Raw genomic sequence first — 14,789 nt, 5'->3', positions numbered from 1 at the left:
ATTCTTAGCGATAAACTTTGGAAGGGTTCTCAGAGTTATCATACTTTAATCCTGATTGTGAGTGAGGAAAAATCAATGGCATGTAACTTCCAACACTCTGGCTGCCGTGGTCATGGCTAGAAGGAAAGTTGTTTTCCTGGAAACTTGCAAAAGAGAAGCTTTATGCATGGGCTCAAAAGGAGCTAATAAAACAGCTGATAGAACAACAGAAGAGATCATGTAGGGAATGGACTTGGAACTTTGATGTCTTCTCGTTGGAAAGATCTCAAACTGAATAAGTACTGGGTGAGTACCTATTGAGAGCCTATTATGATGTAGAACAGAAGCTAGTGCTGACCTGTAGCCCCCAATTCTTAACCTGTCTTAGAAGAAGTAAGAAATTGGCAACTACTGGCACGGTTATACCCAAGCCTCCCAATCCTCCTGCTCTCCGCTACTGTCAGAACTTTCTCAATCTAGCATCACAAATCGCTGAGAATGAAGGTAACCAGGACTTTGAGGATCAGGAAGCATGCATTTTGGACATGATAGTTGCGAGGCATGTAAGTGAAGACTGTCATAAAATAGTCTGATCTTCATTGGCATAGAGATTATGCCGTTCTGGCAGCTTGAGAGGTTGTTCCATGAGAAGTGGTAACAACCTTGGGTACCATGCTCTGTTTGGCCAAGACGGGACTATCATAATGATGACACAATCTGTCTCCACTACCTTCTTGTTTACTCTGTTTAAGAGAGACCAAGAGGGAATGAATAGGCAAATAGACCTTCCCAACTCATGAATAGACCATCCCACTGTAGAGCTTGGAGGTCTGGTACCAGGTTGACGTAAATTGAGAGCTTGTGGTTTAGACAAGATGGGACCATTCTGTCAGAATTATCTTGTTTCTCTGGGAGAGGCAATCTGCGAATCTGACAATCTGGACAAAAATGTTAATTCCTTGCCTCTGGATGTAAGCTACCACAGAGGTGTTTTTGCTACCAGCACTGAGGACTGATGTAACTGTTCGACTCCATGTCCTGAATGCTAGGTATAAGGTCTTCATCTCCTGGCAGTCTAGTGCCTTGTCATCCTGTAAAGATGATGTTCTGGAGGAGGAAAAATAAGGAGAATGCCCATCATGATGTTTTGATGAATGAACCACCATTTCAATTCCTGTAGTCTGATTGCTTAGAGGTTGAATTATTATGTTCAAGTCGAGGGATCTTTAGGTGTTCACACAATACTGTGAGGAACACAGCTGCAGCCTCACTCTGTACTTAATGAAAGAATTCCTAGACAAGACATTCACTACTGGCAGGTCTGTTGGGCCGACAAATTGCATAATTCTGGTAAATAGCAATGGTGCTATGGAGATGCTGAAAGGTAAAACCAGGAACTCATACCTATGACTGTTGACTACAAAGCGTACATAGTGACGGCAGCTTGGATAGATGGGATTATGCAGATATGTGTCCTGTTAATCCAGACTGATAGCCGAATCTCCCAACCTGAGAGAAGTTCTGTCTGAGTTTCTTTACTGATTCCATTTGAAACTTGGCTGGATGTACAAGGTAATCCTTGTCAAGCACTTTTACGTTGATTATCACAAATATGTCTGATGTGTTCTTCCTTAGGACAAGGAATACTGGTGAGTAGTCTGACTCCTCCAATACACATATGACTCTTTTGACTAGTAATGTCCATATAGCAAAATCTGCAGCTGCCAGATTGTGTCCCTCCAGATGGAATGAACAGCCTACAGGCTTGGATACAAGTGCTGGACGTTGATGGAAATATAGCGTATATCCGTACTTACAACTTCAAGTAACCAGCAGTCTGACATCACTCACTTCCAATAGTCAGTGTAAGATGTGAATCGTCCTGGAGTTGGCATTTTGCTGAAATCTGTAATCAAGGTCCGTTAGCAAAGCCAGGTTGATAGGATTTGGAGGAACTTGGGACACTTGTAAGAAGTCCGTTCTGGCCAACACCCCTGCCCCTGGTGTTGGGCTTGCCTTTACCCCTGCAGCATTGTTAGAAGTTAGTATCCACTCTATCATTGAAAAACTGATTAGCCAGCTTGTTGTCCTTCCAATGAGGCGCACGAAAGGAATATTGTCCAGCTTTAATGTGTCTTCTCTTGGGAGGGTCCTGATCGTCTATGCATGCATCCGCATGATGCTTCTGCGAACTAGCCACTAGGCTCATAGTTGATGACTGAAAATGTTCCTTGATCTTGCGACTAACTTTGTCTATGACAGACCACAGATTGTTGTAAAATAGCTCCAGGGAGGTTAAGGGGTGTGACAGAACTGATTTTCTCAAGGGTTTCGGCATCTTGCTACAAACTTTGAAAAAAAAGATGTATTTGCGAGAGGACGAATAGAGCTGACATCCAGGTTTGAGCGGTTAGTAATGCCTCCTGCATTTTGACAATGCCTTCAAGAGCACTATGTACAAATCCAACCTGATCCAGCTTCATCTGAGGGGTACCTGCTAGTAATTCATGTATTACTCCTAGATAGGTGGAAATAGATGCTGAATGCCTGCAGCAAACCAGTTACTATGGGTTCAAATGTTCATCATATGCCTGTTCACTTGATCCATCTCCTTTAATCTAATAACCTGAAGGCTAATCCTTGTAGAAATATTCTTAACTCATCAACTGGTACATGGATCAGAGGCGCATCATGTGTCTTATAGTCTTTCTTGATGGGAATAGTGGAAGGCATCTGTTCTCCTTCGCCTTTGTAATAGCATTCCATCCAGTGAGGGGCTGATTTCTTGCTATGCTTAATGCATAAGGAAGGTGTGAAATCTGTATTAAAGTTAGCCACAGATGTAACCTCTTCTGCATCTGTGAGTGATGCCCAGCAGCCTCAGAAGTTACTTTGGGGTGACCTGTCAGCAGCAGACCACCTAGGTGGTGAATAGCCAGCCCAAGCCACATGAATAACCACATTCCCCTCAGTGAGACCTCTCGTCATGTGACAGATCTGCATGAGTAATAGTAGCAGATGGCTTTCTTCTCTTAGACAATAGGAGCATGAGATCTAACAATTTGAAATAATTTCACAATGATTCTAAATGCTGAGACATTGAGTTAAAATCTTAAATGCCATGTTCTAGTCATGAATCATTTGCCACGATAGTTTATTTTATGTTCTGGTTAAATTTTACATAAAAAGGGGGATGTAATACTTTTGATATTTATTTTGCTCCATTAACCAAGGCATGAGAAGCAAATATACACGTATTAGCATATATACACGTAATGTTTATATAGCTGAATAGACAAGGGTGTGATAACAGTAGAGTGGAGAAGCCTCCTGTGTGCACAATATGGGTGACATAAGGCAGAAAATCCTAACAGGTAAAGCCAGAAGTAAACTGACGTCCAAAAGAAACTTTACCAGAGTTTGAAATCACTCTTGCTCAAAAACAACAAAACATACATGCATGAAGTAAAGTGTATTGAGAAGATCAATATATCAACATAATCAACACTGAAAATGACAATCATACCGCGACCGAGAATGACATCAGAGCCCCCCAAAGTTGGGTGTGGTACAAAACTCGAGCTTTCAGAATCATGGACAATAGGCAGAGTACATAAACAATCGCTTACGTTCAAAAACAAGTCATTAGTAGCGTGTGTGACCACCAAATTTCTCAATACAGGAGGGCCAAGATCAGTTCTTGCCGGTTGGCTGGAGAGTGTGGTCGTTGTCGAACACGACGATCCATCAAGTCCCAGAGGTGTTCTATGGGGGAAATGTCGGGTGAGCGTGCAGGCCACGGCAGGACTTTGACGTTGTTGGCTGCGAGGAAGTTAGTGACAATTCTGGCTGTATGGGCTCTAGCGTTGTCATGCTGATAAATGACACCACGTGGCTGCTGTTGGAGAAATGGTAGGACAACTGGACGAAGAATGTTATCCATGTAACGCAGAGCTGTCAAGTTTCCGTCAACGATGACCAGCGGTGTCCTCTCCTGCCCACAGATCCCTTCCCACACCATGACACTCCCTCCATCATATGGTACGACCTCCTGCACCAACACGCCGCTGTTAGTTCACCCCTTCGGCGGTAAACACGTTGTCTTCCATCAGCCCTAAACATACAGAATCGACTTTCATCAGTGAAGACAACCCTCTGCCAGTCACGTCGTTGCCAACATCGTACAGTCCGGGCCCATCTCAATCGCAGACGACTATGTTGCGCTGTCAATAGCTGTCCCTTGTATGGTCTAAAAGCTCTGATTCCATGAGCCCTGAGTCTCTTGGCCACTGTCTGTTGACTAACCCTGTGACCTGTGACCCTGTGAAGGCATTTGTCACCGATGACGTCACTGTCAGGAAGCGATTTCGGAGGTGCAAGGTATGCAAGTACCGGTCATCATGGGGCGTGGTCACCCTGGATCTGCCTGTTCTTGGCCTGTCAGCGGTCCGCCCTGTCTGTCTGTAACGTTGCATCAAGTTGGTAACGGCAACACGGGAGCAACCGAAGGTTCGTGCAATATGGGCGTGGGTGGCTCCCATCTGTACCATCCCAAGGCTTGTTCACGCTGTTCGACTGTGAGTCGTGGCATTTCTTTTGTGATTTTTTATCACTGTGGATGTCTGACTTGCCGTTGCAATCTTTTTATTCCCGCGCGTGCATTTGCAGTTGTCCGTGGTGCACGTTTTTTTACTTTTTCGCGTGTTCTCTCGCAAACATGTAACAGACGATTAACATTTTCTGCATACACTATTGTTGTATTTAGGTTATGTGTTTTAGATAGACTTCATCGGGAAAAAAATTATACTTTGTCTGAAATTTATATTTTCAGTTGGTAAAGTTTCTTTTGGACGTCAGTTTATAAACAAGAGGATTACAACTGATTGGAAACTGTGATGGGTTGGTAATCAGGACGTATGCAATCGCCTTGATCACGGTTGACTGATACTTGGATTTGTTTTATGTAGATTGCTTCTTGGGAGTCTTCTCATTTTTAGTCTTTGAGGTTTGTTCTAAGGGATACATTTAATGTCTGAACAACTGTCAAACATTTGGGGAACAGTTGTTGGACAAGAACCGGCATGTGAAGTTTCAGCATCATTGATTCAGTAATTGCTGAGTGCATGATGTTTGCAGTGTGAGAAATAGCATTGTGAGGGAATTAAAGAGCATGGTCACAGTGCAAAGGTCAAATTAAGGTCAAAATTTAAATATCACAAAACCGGAATGTATGTGTTGAACCCACAACTAACAACACATATACCAAATACGGCAAGCATAGTTGCCTTTTATGGCAAGCATGGGTTGCTGAAGACCTATTCCACCCCGGATCTTAACGGGTGATAATACAATTGCTACTTACTCCCTTGTTGTCATTTATGTTTTACTGGTATAACCCTACACCTGTGTATTTGTGCATTTTCACTTGATGCTCAGTTAATGAATGCATTAAAGGTATAATTAGTGGTAGCAACGCTCAGAGTACCTGACAAAGGTTCCCATTGACAGCGTAGCAAGAGAGGAATGATCAGTTTAGTTACCAAAAAGACATCCATCAAAGGATTAACAGAAAATATGTAAACTGACTAATCACTGTTGTCTTGCACAGTGGATTTGTCAATAGTGACATAGATAGATCATCCTTATTTCCTCCAAGTGATGAAGATACATTGATATCAGATATTACAGTATTCTACAAATGTATATATAACTGGGGATATATTGTTTGTACAGGCAGTTTCACATCGTTATCATATAATGTTACTGAGTAGGTTTTTACTTTTACTAAACATTTATCAGATTGTATACTGTAGGTGTGCTAAGACATAATAAATATGCTAAATCATAGAAGTGTTCGGGTCTTTCAGTTGTTAGTAACAATGGTCTGTGTACCTTAGGTGATCATATAAGAGAATATCGTTTTAGGTTTTCTCTTGAATGATGCTGTGCATAAGTTATGTTATGGTCACATACACTTATTTGTTCTTAAACTCGACTTGCCCATGCATGTTTGTTGGGAAAATGAGAAGATTTTTTGTTTCTTTGTTTGTTGTTTAACGCCGCACTCAGCAATATTACAGCTATATGACGGCGGTCTATAAATAATCAAGTCTGGACCACACAATCCAGTGATTGACATCATGAGCATCAATCCACACAATTGGAATCAATGACATGCATCAACCAAGTCAGCGAGCCTGACCACCCGATCCCGGGAAATGAATAGAGGTAGTATAGGTATGAGAAGAGGTAGAATAGATGTCTATCTCATTATTGAGTTCATACTTGTTTACTAATGATAGCATGTGGTATACGGGTGACATTTAAAATTTATTTTAGTCATTATGTGTAAAATGTGATTCACTCAGGAAATTTAGATTGACTAAAACTTACTGAGATGTTCAAAAGGCCTTAAAACATCACAATTGCCTAAAAGTGCTGGGATTAGAAGCCCCCAAAATTAAATGTACTTTTCTTTTCTCTTAATCCTATCATTTTCAGTCACTGGGTGATGAAATTAAACATCAAAATATTTGGAATTCATTATCATAATAATTTTTCAGTCAATATGTAAAATACCTGAATATCTAGGCATTTAATATTTTTTAGTAATTTTAGACATTGACTATAACATATAATATCAAGCAAGTGACTTTGTCACCATTGCTAATGCTTCCCCCAAAGATACCTACATTTCATTTTGTTGATCAATGTGATAATACGCACTTATCCCACCAATAAAAACACTTAGCGTTGGCGCAGCACAGGTCGCGAACTAGCTGAGATTTCTCAGACATCATCTGGTACTCACGGAAAAAAAACAATATCAAAGGGAACAACCAGTCCCAGAAAATAGCTGTAGATCAGTGCCCCTTTAATTCATGGTGATAGAGGAATTATAGATGGGAACTATTATAATTATTTGATTTTGCCGATTTGATAGTTTCCAATATTATGCACAAGAATGCAGTTATTCATTTATTGATGTTGTAAATATTCAATCATCACCCGTCTGAATACAATCTATCTACTGAGGAACATCTTTTGCAATGAATCTATTAGGTTTGTTACGAGGTCTGGCTGTAAAGTTCTAAGCCTAACTTTGAAAGACCCGTACCAAGTCGATGGTTTTCATTTATTTCTCCACATAGTCCCCTTCCAGGTTTACACACTTTTGCCAGCGATGCTGCAAGGCCTGGATGCTGGTCAAGAAGAAATTTTCTTCAGCTACCCCAAAAAAGTCATTCACAGCTGAAATGACGTCATCATTACTAGGAAAATGGCGACCGGCTAGTTCCTTTTTCATTTTGGGAAACAGGTGGAAGTCTGAGAGGGCCAAATCGGGTGAATAAGGGGGATGGTCCATGTGGTGAGGTGAGGTGACATGGGGTTTAACGTCGCGTCCAAGATTATTGCACTTATATAGCGACATGCATGTACGTGTGTGTGTTTGTGTGGCTGCCTGTACTAGTCCGGACTGATGCCGATTTATAGTGCTAGCTCACTGAGATACCATGCCGCAGTTTAACATAAATATCCAACTCAGACACAGTATAATGACTCCGAGCCGACCAGTCCTGGTTTTAGCCCCTTAATGCCGAGCGCCAGACAGGGTAACCTCAAGTACCATCTTTTAACGTCTTTTGGTATGACGCGGCCAGGGATCGAACCCCGGACCTTCCGCTCTCCGGGCGGACGCTCTACCACTAGACCACGGAGGCGGTCCGGATGGTCAATGAGTTCGAAGCCACAATCATGGGTCGCTGACATGGCAACCACCGATTTGTGAACAGGAGCATTGTCTTGGTGGAACAGGACTCCTTTAGTGAGCATTCCCCGTCGCTTAGCTTTGATAGCTTCACGCAACTGTCTCAGTAGGTCAGCATAATATCTTCCATTGATAGTCTGGCCTTTTTCAAGATAGTCAATAAGCAGAATACCCTTGGAATCCCAAAAGACTGAAGCCATCACCTTTCCAGCAAAAGGAACCGACTTGGCTTTTTGGGGGGCTGGTGATTCCGGATGCTTCCATTGTTTAGACTGAATTTGTGTTTCTGGTTGAAAGTGATGAATCCAGGTCGCATCCATGGTTACAAATCGGGCCAAAAAATCATTGGGATCTGCTTCAAAACAGTATAAATTGTCACGGGACGTCAGGAATCTGACACGTTTCTGATCTGCTGTCAAGAACTTTGGCACCCATATTGCAGAAACTTTTGTCATTCCCAACTCGTTAGTGATAATGTGCTCAACCCTCTCATGAGAGATGCCCACAGCACTGGCAATATGTCGAGTGGTCAATCGTCGATCAGCCATCACCATGTCATGCACCCGAGTAATGTTTTCCGGAATGGTTGCTGTTGAAGGCCTTCCTGGATGCGGGTCATCGTCAAGGCTCTCTCTGCCATGCTTGAATTCCACAGCCCACTTCTTTACAGTGGAAAAGGAAGGGGCATCATCCCCTAAAGTGGAGACCATGTCGATCAGCATGTATCTGTGTTGGAGTTAGCCCTTTCAGTTGCAGGTACTTGATGACTGCCCTATAGCCAGTTTTGTCCATTTCTGGTGATTTCAATGGGTAGGTTCACAAGATGGTCTGGTACAAAGACAATAATAACACTACAGTTGCAGTTCTTATGTCTATGATTCATTAAATGATTGTACTTGTTGGTGGCAAAAGTTTGTTTCAATCCGATTAAGATATCCCACTTAGGCTTAGAACTTTTCAGCCAGCCCTCATATGTCAAGGATGGTACAAGGCTTTCAAGCTGTGTATTTGGTCGAAGGGTGTTACACCCCTTTCTCATGCATTTTAAGCATGGGAGCCAAAGCCAAGAAGCGTGCAAATAAATGCATTTGTAAGGGTATTCTTGTATATATTATTGTTTTCTCATTTTTGGTTGCAATTATTCTTCTCACAAAAATATCGAGTGAACAGGATGAAGTAGTTTGATGACAACTATTTTGGTTACATGAAACTGTCATGGAACTTCCACCCAAGCCACTTTCATCACTACAGTTGTCCAGTAATGATTCAAAGACTTAAACCGACTCATCCTTGTGGCATCAGTAGCACATGCCTAGGCTTTCCTAGGTCCTTACTGTGATCCACGTTATCCTAACAGTGTTCCCTCCCACACGTTTCTGTCACCAAATAACCCAACAAATAATTAAATGCTATGTCATTCATGTGTACGCAGAATCATGTGATCACAATGTATGAATGGCTGTAAGTTGTGACAAGAAATTGCCAATGTAATCTGGGAACTTATTTGTCTAACACTCATTGGTTTCCTTTGTACTGTCTTGATTGGTTGGTTAAAAAATGTGACTACACCATATAAAGCAGTCGTATGTATTCACAGGTGACGGTGGAGTGGAGTGGAGTGGAGTGCAGACAACCCAGTGAAGTATTAATGCAAATAACTAATAATGAGCAGTTTTCTAATTTCTGTATAACATGGACATACCAAAAGGAAGTGCTATGTAACTTCACCTGCATAATAATTACAAACATTGCATCTCAGCATGGCTGCATTGAAAGTACAAGTTATGTTCTTTCTATGTCCCTCCTATTGACCAGTCAGATTCAACCCATCACATTACTTGCATTTTCTTCAAACAAAATGGTGGTGCCCAGTGAAGGTGGTCTGATCGATAATCATCTGTATTGTTATCAAACGGTTTTACCTCGCAAAATGCAGCAAAGTACTTAAGCACCTTCATTTAAAACATGAAAAGATGAGGAAAATATCTGCATACACCCAGTTGACGGTACAAATGCTTTGCAAATCTGCAAACGACCTTAATCTGCACAACAGTTTATGAACTAGATGTCAATTTTGATTTGGTTAGGCAGTTTTGATTGGAAAATGCATAAGGACTCATTAGTCCAGTCAAATCATAACTCCTAAATTCCAGCCTAGTTTGGCAATGTGGAAACTGAACATTTATAGTCAGTTAACTCCCTTGCTTTGGGAGGATGCCACTAAAATTACATTGTTGAAGGTGTTTTTCTCTAAAAAAAATAAATGTTTTCTTAGCTGTGATGATATATTATGATTGCAACAATCCCGTCCACCCCCAGAATATCAAATGGTCCGTCCCTAACGACACTGTTAAATATTCAACTTATAGCTCATACTTTGGAATTTACACAATGATACACAAAATAACTGAAATTGGATGCAAAAGAAACAAAATCGGTCTAGAAAGCTGACATCTGATTGGCTCAGTACATGTCATTTGTTGAGTGACTTTGAAACAGAAAGTCATATGCCTCCAAGTTAATAAGGAAGTTATATGCAATTCTGGTTGTATGACATAACTTTATGAAACACATGTCTAATTCAAGACAACTTTAAAATGGAGAACCCCATACATTAATAAGAAAGTTATATGCACTTCCTGTTTAATGACCTTGACCTTCAATTTGGGCTCATCATGCATGCTTTTTCGTAGTTGAAAACATGGGTGCTATATCTCTTACAAACATTTCATTGCAACGTGTGGTTGACTTGTTTGCTGGCATTACTTAGAAGTTGACAGATGACAAAGTAGAGACAATTTATGGATAACAATAATTAAAGAAGTTGTTATCCATAAATTGTCTCTAGTTTAACATGTGGTTGGTTTAGAACAAAACATTAGAGCAACCTTACAAGTGACCATCACCTAGGGCTAGGACGAGTCCAAATTTACTACCCAGGTACCCACCCCTCTATTACCCGACCCTACCCGGGTACCCACTGTAGGTCTCAGGAGTTGTCTCAAAATGTCTGATTGGGAATATTTTTAGCAGTGCCCTGGCAAAACGTATTTAGATACATGTATTAAACAATCTGGTCATTTATACACTGAAGTTGAATTAAAATACATCTTTATTCAACCATATGAAAAATCAGAAGGTATGGGTGCATAGTTAGAAAGAAATGCGAATATTAGTGACTTGTAGTGTGACCATAGATAATTTCTAGATAATTTTTGTCATAAAACAAATATCCCGGGTCCGGGTAGTCCTGTGGGTACCCAGGTCCTACTCAGCACCCACCCGACCCGGGTACCCAAATTACCTGTCCCAGCCCTACCATGACAGTCAGTGAAAGTTACTTAAAACCTTCCCACTTCATTGCCCTACCATATGGATGATAGTTACATTTTCCGTTTTATTCTAAACCAAATGTGATGCCAATAGGTGGAGTTCAATGAATCCAACAAAAATATAGCATATTCTTACAAATCGAGAGTAGGTTGCTGTGACATACTACTGATCTCATAGGATTATCACTTGTCATAATATGATCACTTCATGTATAAAGACTGCTGAAAAAGGCAATTTAATGAAAACAATAACAGTGAAAATGACAACATATTCTATGATTAATATGAATGACCTTCAGTTAGCTTTACCTTGTACGTGGGTGACTCACAACCTTTTCCTATCTCCACCCGAAGGATGACATGTCCCAACTTTTATTGACCTAATGACAAGTTACCTTCAAGCGACCCATAACAAGTTGCCTTGATTTCAATGGTGAGATGTCCAATTGAAAACAAAGCACAGCATGAATATATGAAGAACTCTGTGAGAGGTCATTGGAAGACAAATTTACATCCCCATTTATCTGTAGCTGCTTAAAAATGAGTTTGAAATTACAATAATCATTGTTTCAGAAAAAATATTTTTTATATTTTCATAATAAATAGGGCAGTTTAATTTCTAAAACTTATTTTAATTTATGCTGGTCATAAATCAGTTCAGATGCATTGTCTCAAACCTTGTACAGCTTAAAACTTCTGTTAAAAAAGGTGTCCTTGCATTACCAGTTTTATCTACAGCATCTTAAGTATGAGTTTGGCTCAAAATACAGAGTATGTCAACTTATATACAATGTATGTTAACATATACATTTTATATGCTAAACAGATTTCTCACCCTTACCACAAAGAAACTTCCCTTCATTGAAATATTTGTCCTTATTGAATACAAGGTAATACTGTTGATGTGAGCCAACACAGCTAGCAAGTTATGTTATTTCAGTTGGCCTTCATTTCCGATGGAGAGATATATGATTAGAGACCAAATGGTGGATTGGTCTGTCATACAGACCCTGAAACAAATATATCCAATACAGCCCATACAAGTCTATAATAGTGGGCAGGTCTAGATTACTACAATTATGTTTTATTAAGATAATTTAACAACTGTTTCTTTTTGCTGTAAAATATGTTCATTTCAGAGACTAGATGTTTATAGTCTTGAGGTGGATATGACTTAGCATTGTGCCAACGGCCACATGTAGACAGTTTCCACACCTTTGTTCCTAGCCTCCATGGTCAACAGGCAAATTGCCACTCATTAAGCTGGCCTAGGGCATAATTACAACTTGTTTATGACCTCATGTATATGATGGTATTTGTAACTAAGAAACAGCATGCACATAGAATCACAAATAACTTTTGTGTTACACCACAATGACAACAATTAAGGGACATAATATATAATAGGCTATGAGTTTTGCCCATCATATAAGTTCATGATAGCATGGAAATCTTCTCAGATTCACACCATCCATTTTAATACACAGCCTTGTGTCACTGCCTTTCTAAAAACTGATCACCAATTTACTTAATTTAGTTGATTTATTGTATCCTTTCAATACAGATTGCATGGATACAAGAGACAAGAAAAATCACATTACATTTGAATAATAGTTCCCAAAAAAGTAAAGGGCCATATCATAACACAGGAAGATATTTTCACAATTAATATCTTTTATGATGCAGTATCAACATTAATTAACCATTCCACCACACAATGCTTTACATTGGGCATATGGAGACAATTATGAGCCTCCTAACAGACAACCCTTCCTATTTACATCACATTACTGACAGTCTAACAATTCCATTGAATCCATCATATCTAGCCAGCTCTTCCACATGTAAGTGTGTGGAATATTTAGCATGTGTAAGTAAACATTCAGACCTAAGAAGTTTCTCATTCCTCTTCTATATGTGTGGAATAAATACCATATTTCTGTGCAGTGCTTGACCCAGTTTCACAAATGAAAATACTCATAATCCCGTCATATTGTTATCCTCCGTGTAACTTACATACTGGCATGTTGCCGGCTACATTAGGACGAGACTGTGATCTAGGTCAAGCATACCTATGACATGCAGCACTGCTGGTGAATGTTGTGGGTTTAACATGAACCATTACCTGTCCAGCTGTAAGCTCACACACTAAAGACTCCACCTACCAGTTGACAGCGTATCAGCTTCACAATGTCGGTCTAGGTGCACCTCTGTTCCATGATGGGCTGGTGACAGCATGTATCCAAGAGTTGATTACATTTTTTTACATCTCCATTTTAACTACCTAACAACATTACTCCCATCAACAGGTGTGTGCAATAACTCCTTGTCCATGACCTCCATTCATTTCTCCTCTGAGGGTTACAAATCACAGCCACGAGCAAATAGGGATTTCTGCAATGTTTTCAGGGATGTTCATACAATCTTTTGACTGTCTGTCTACAACAGCCATGTGCCCACAACTGACTCAACAAATAAAAAGATTTTATCCCCCCAAACACTGACTACTTGACAAAGAGCTATTGTCAAACTATAGTCAGTTTCACATTTTCACATAACGCTTAACCTGTATATCGCAAGTCATTTTAGCCTGCAGTGTGACGGCTTCGCAGAACTGACATAAGTGTATCGAGTGTATTCATTCCTCATTTTGTGGTCCTGGGCTCATGTAGGTGTCACATTAATTTATACCTTTCCCAGAAGGCACATGACAACTGTTTCAGTGTTGACGTTATTTCAACATTGACAATTCAATATTAGAAGATGTGTTGAAATGTGATATTGTGTTCAACATTGATTCAACTTTGGCCTTTCGATATGTGTAAATATTTTGGAATTTGACTTTTCAACACTGACTGTTAGATATTTGAATATATGTTGAAATCTGACATTGTTTTCAACATTCATTCAACATTGGCCTTTCGATATTTGAAAATATGTTGAAATCCGACATTGTTTTCAACATTGATTAAACACTGGCCTTTCTATATTGAAAAAAAGATGAAAGGGGACATTGTTTTCAACACTGATTCAACATTAACCTATTGATATTGAGAATATGTTTAAAACTGGTATTGTTTCAAAATTGAAAAGTAAACTAAAATTCAACATTTTATAAACACATATTAAATTCGCCGATTTCTTCGTTGGTTGGAATAAAAATATTTATCAACTCTAGACTCCATGCTCTTTATACCAAACGCTATTATTTCGACACGATATTACTTCATATTGTAAATATGTACATACAAGTTGAGTAAAAAGTAAAATCGAACAGTTTCAATTGGCTAGCGCTTTCAACTCGTACCACGTACGAATCTCATCAGGCCATAACTGATTAACGGACATGAAGATGTGACGTATAGTTAGTTATATGACGATTCCGGGGTAGAATAGGTCTTCAGCAACCCATACTTGCCGTAAAAGGCGACTATGCTTGTCGTAAAAGGCGACTAACGGGATCGAGTGGCCAGGCTCGCTGACTTGGTTGATACATGTCATCAATCCCAATTGCGTGGATCGATGCTCATGATGTCAATCACTGGATGGTCTGGTCCAGACTCGATTATTTACAGACCGCCGTCATATATCTGGAATATTGCTGAGTGCGGCGTTAAACAACAAATCAACCAACCATTTAGAGTGAGTGAGTGAGTGAGTTGGGTTTAACGCCGCTTTTAACATTATTCCAGTTATATCACGGCGTGTCA

At 40.0% G+C, this 14,789-nt stretch overlaps 1 protein-coding gene across 2 annotated transcripts in view; it reads right to left on the bottom strand.

Annotated features, from left to right (window-relative positions):
- Positions 1-13,704, bottom strand: part of LOC124115101 — a 72,774-nt gene extending 59,070 nt beyond the window's left edge. The window contains exon 1 of one of the 2 annotated variants that reach the window (XM_048381763.1): positions 13,245-13,704. In XM_048381763.1, coding sequence (XP_048237720.1) covers positions 13,245-13,317 — 73 coding nt within the window. In that variant the 5' untranslated portion in view covers positions 13,318-13,704. The remainder of the gene's footprint in view (positions 1-13,244) is intronic. The other variant, XM_048381764.1, reaches the window with a different exon arrangement.
- Positions 13,705-14,789: the final 1,085 nt, after the last annotated feature.

This window comes from Haliotis rufescens, unplaced genomic scaffold (assembly GCF_023055435.1).
Source record: "Haliotis rufescens isolate VD_foot unplaced genomic scaffold, xgHalRufe1.0.p SCAF_4, whole genome shotgun sequence".
NCBI classification, from domain to species: domain Eukaryota; kingdom Metazoa; phylum Mollusca; class Gastropoda; order Lepetellida; family Haliotidae; genus Haliotis; species Haliotis rufescens.
The sequence above is the reverse complement of the archived record's forward strand: the minus strand, read 5'-3'. Positions and strand labels throughout refer to the sequence as shown.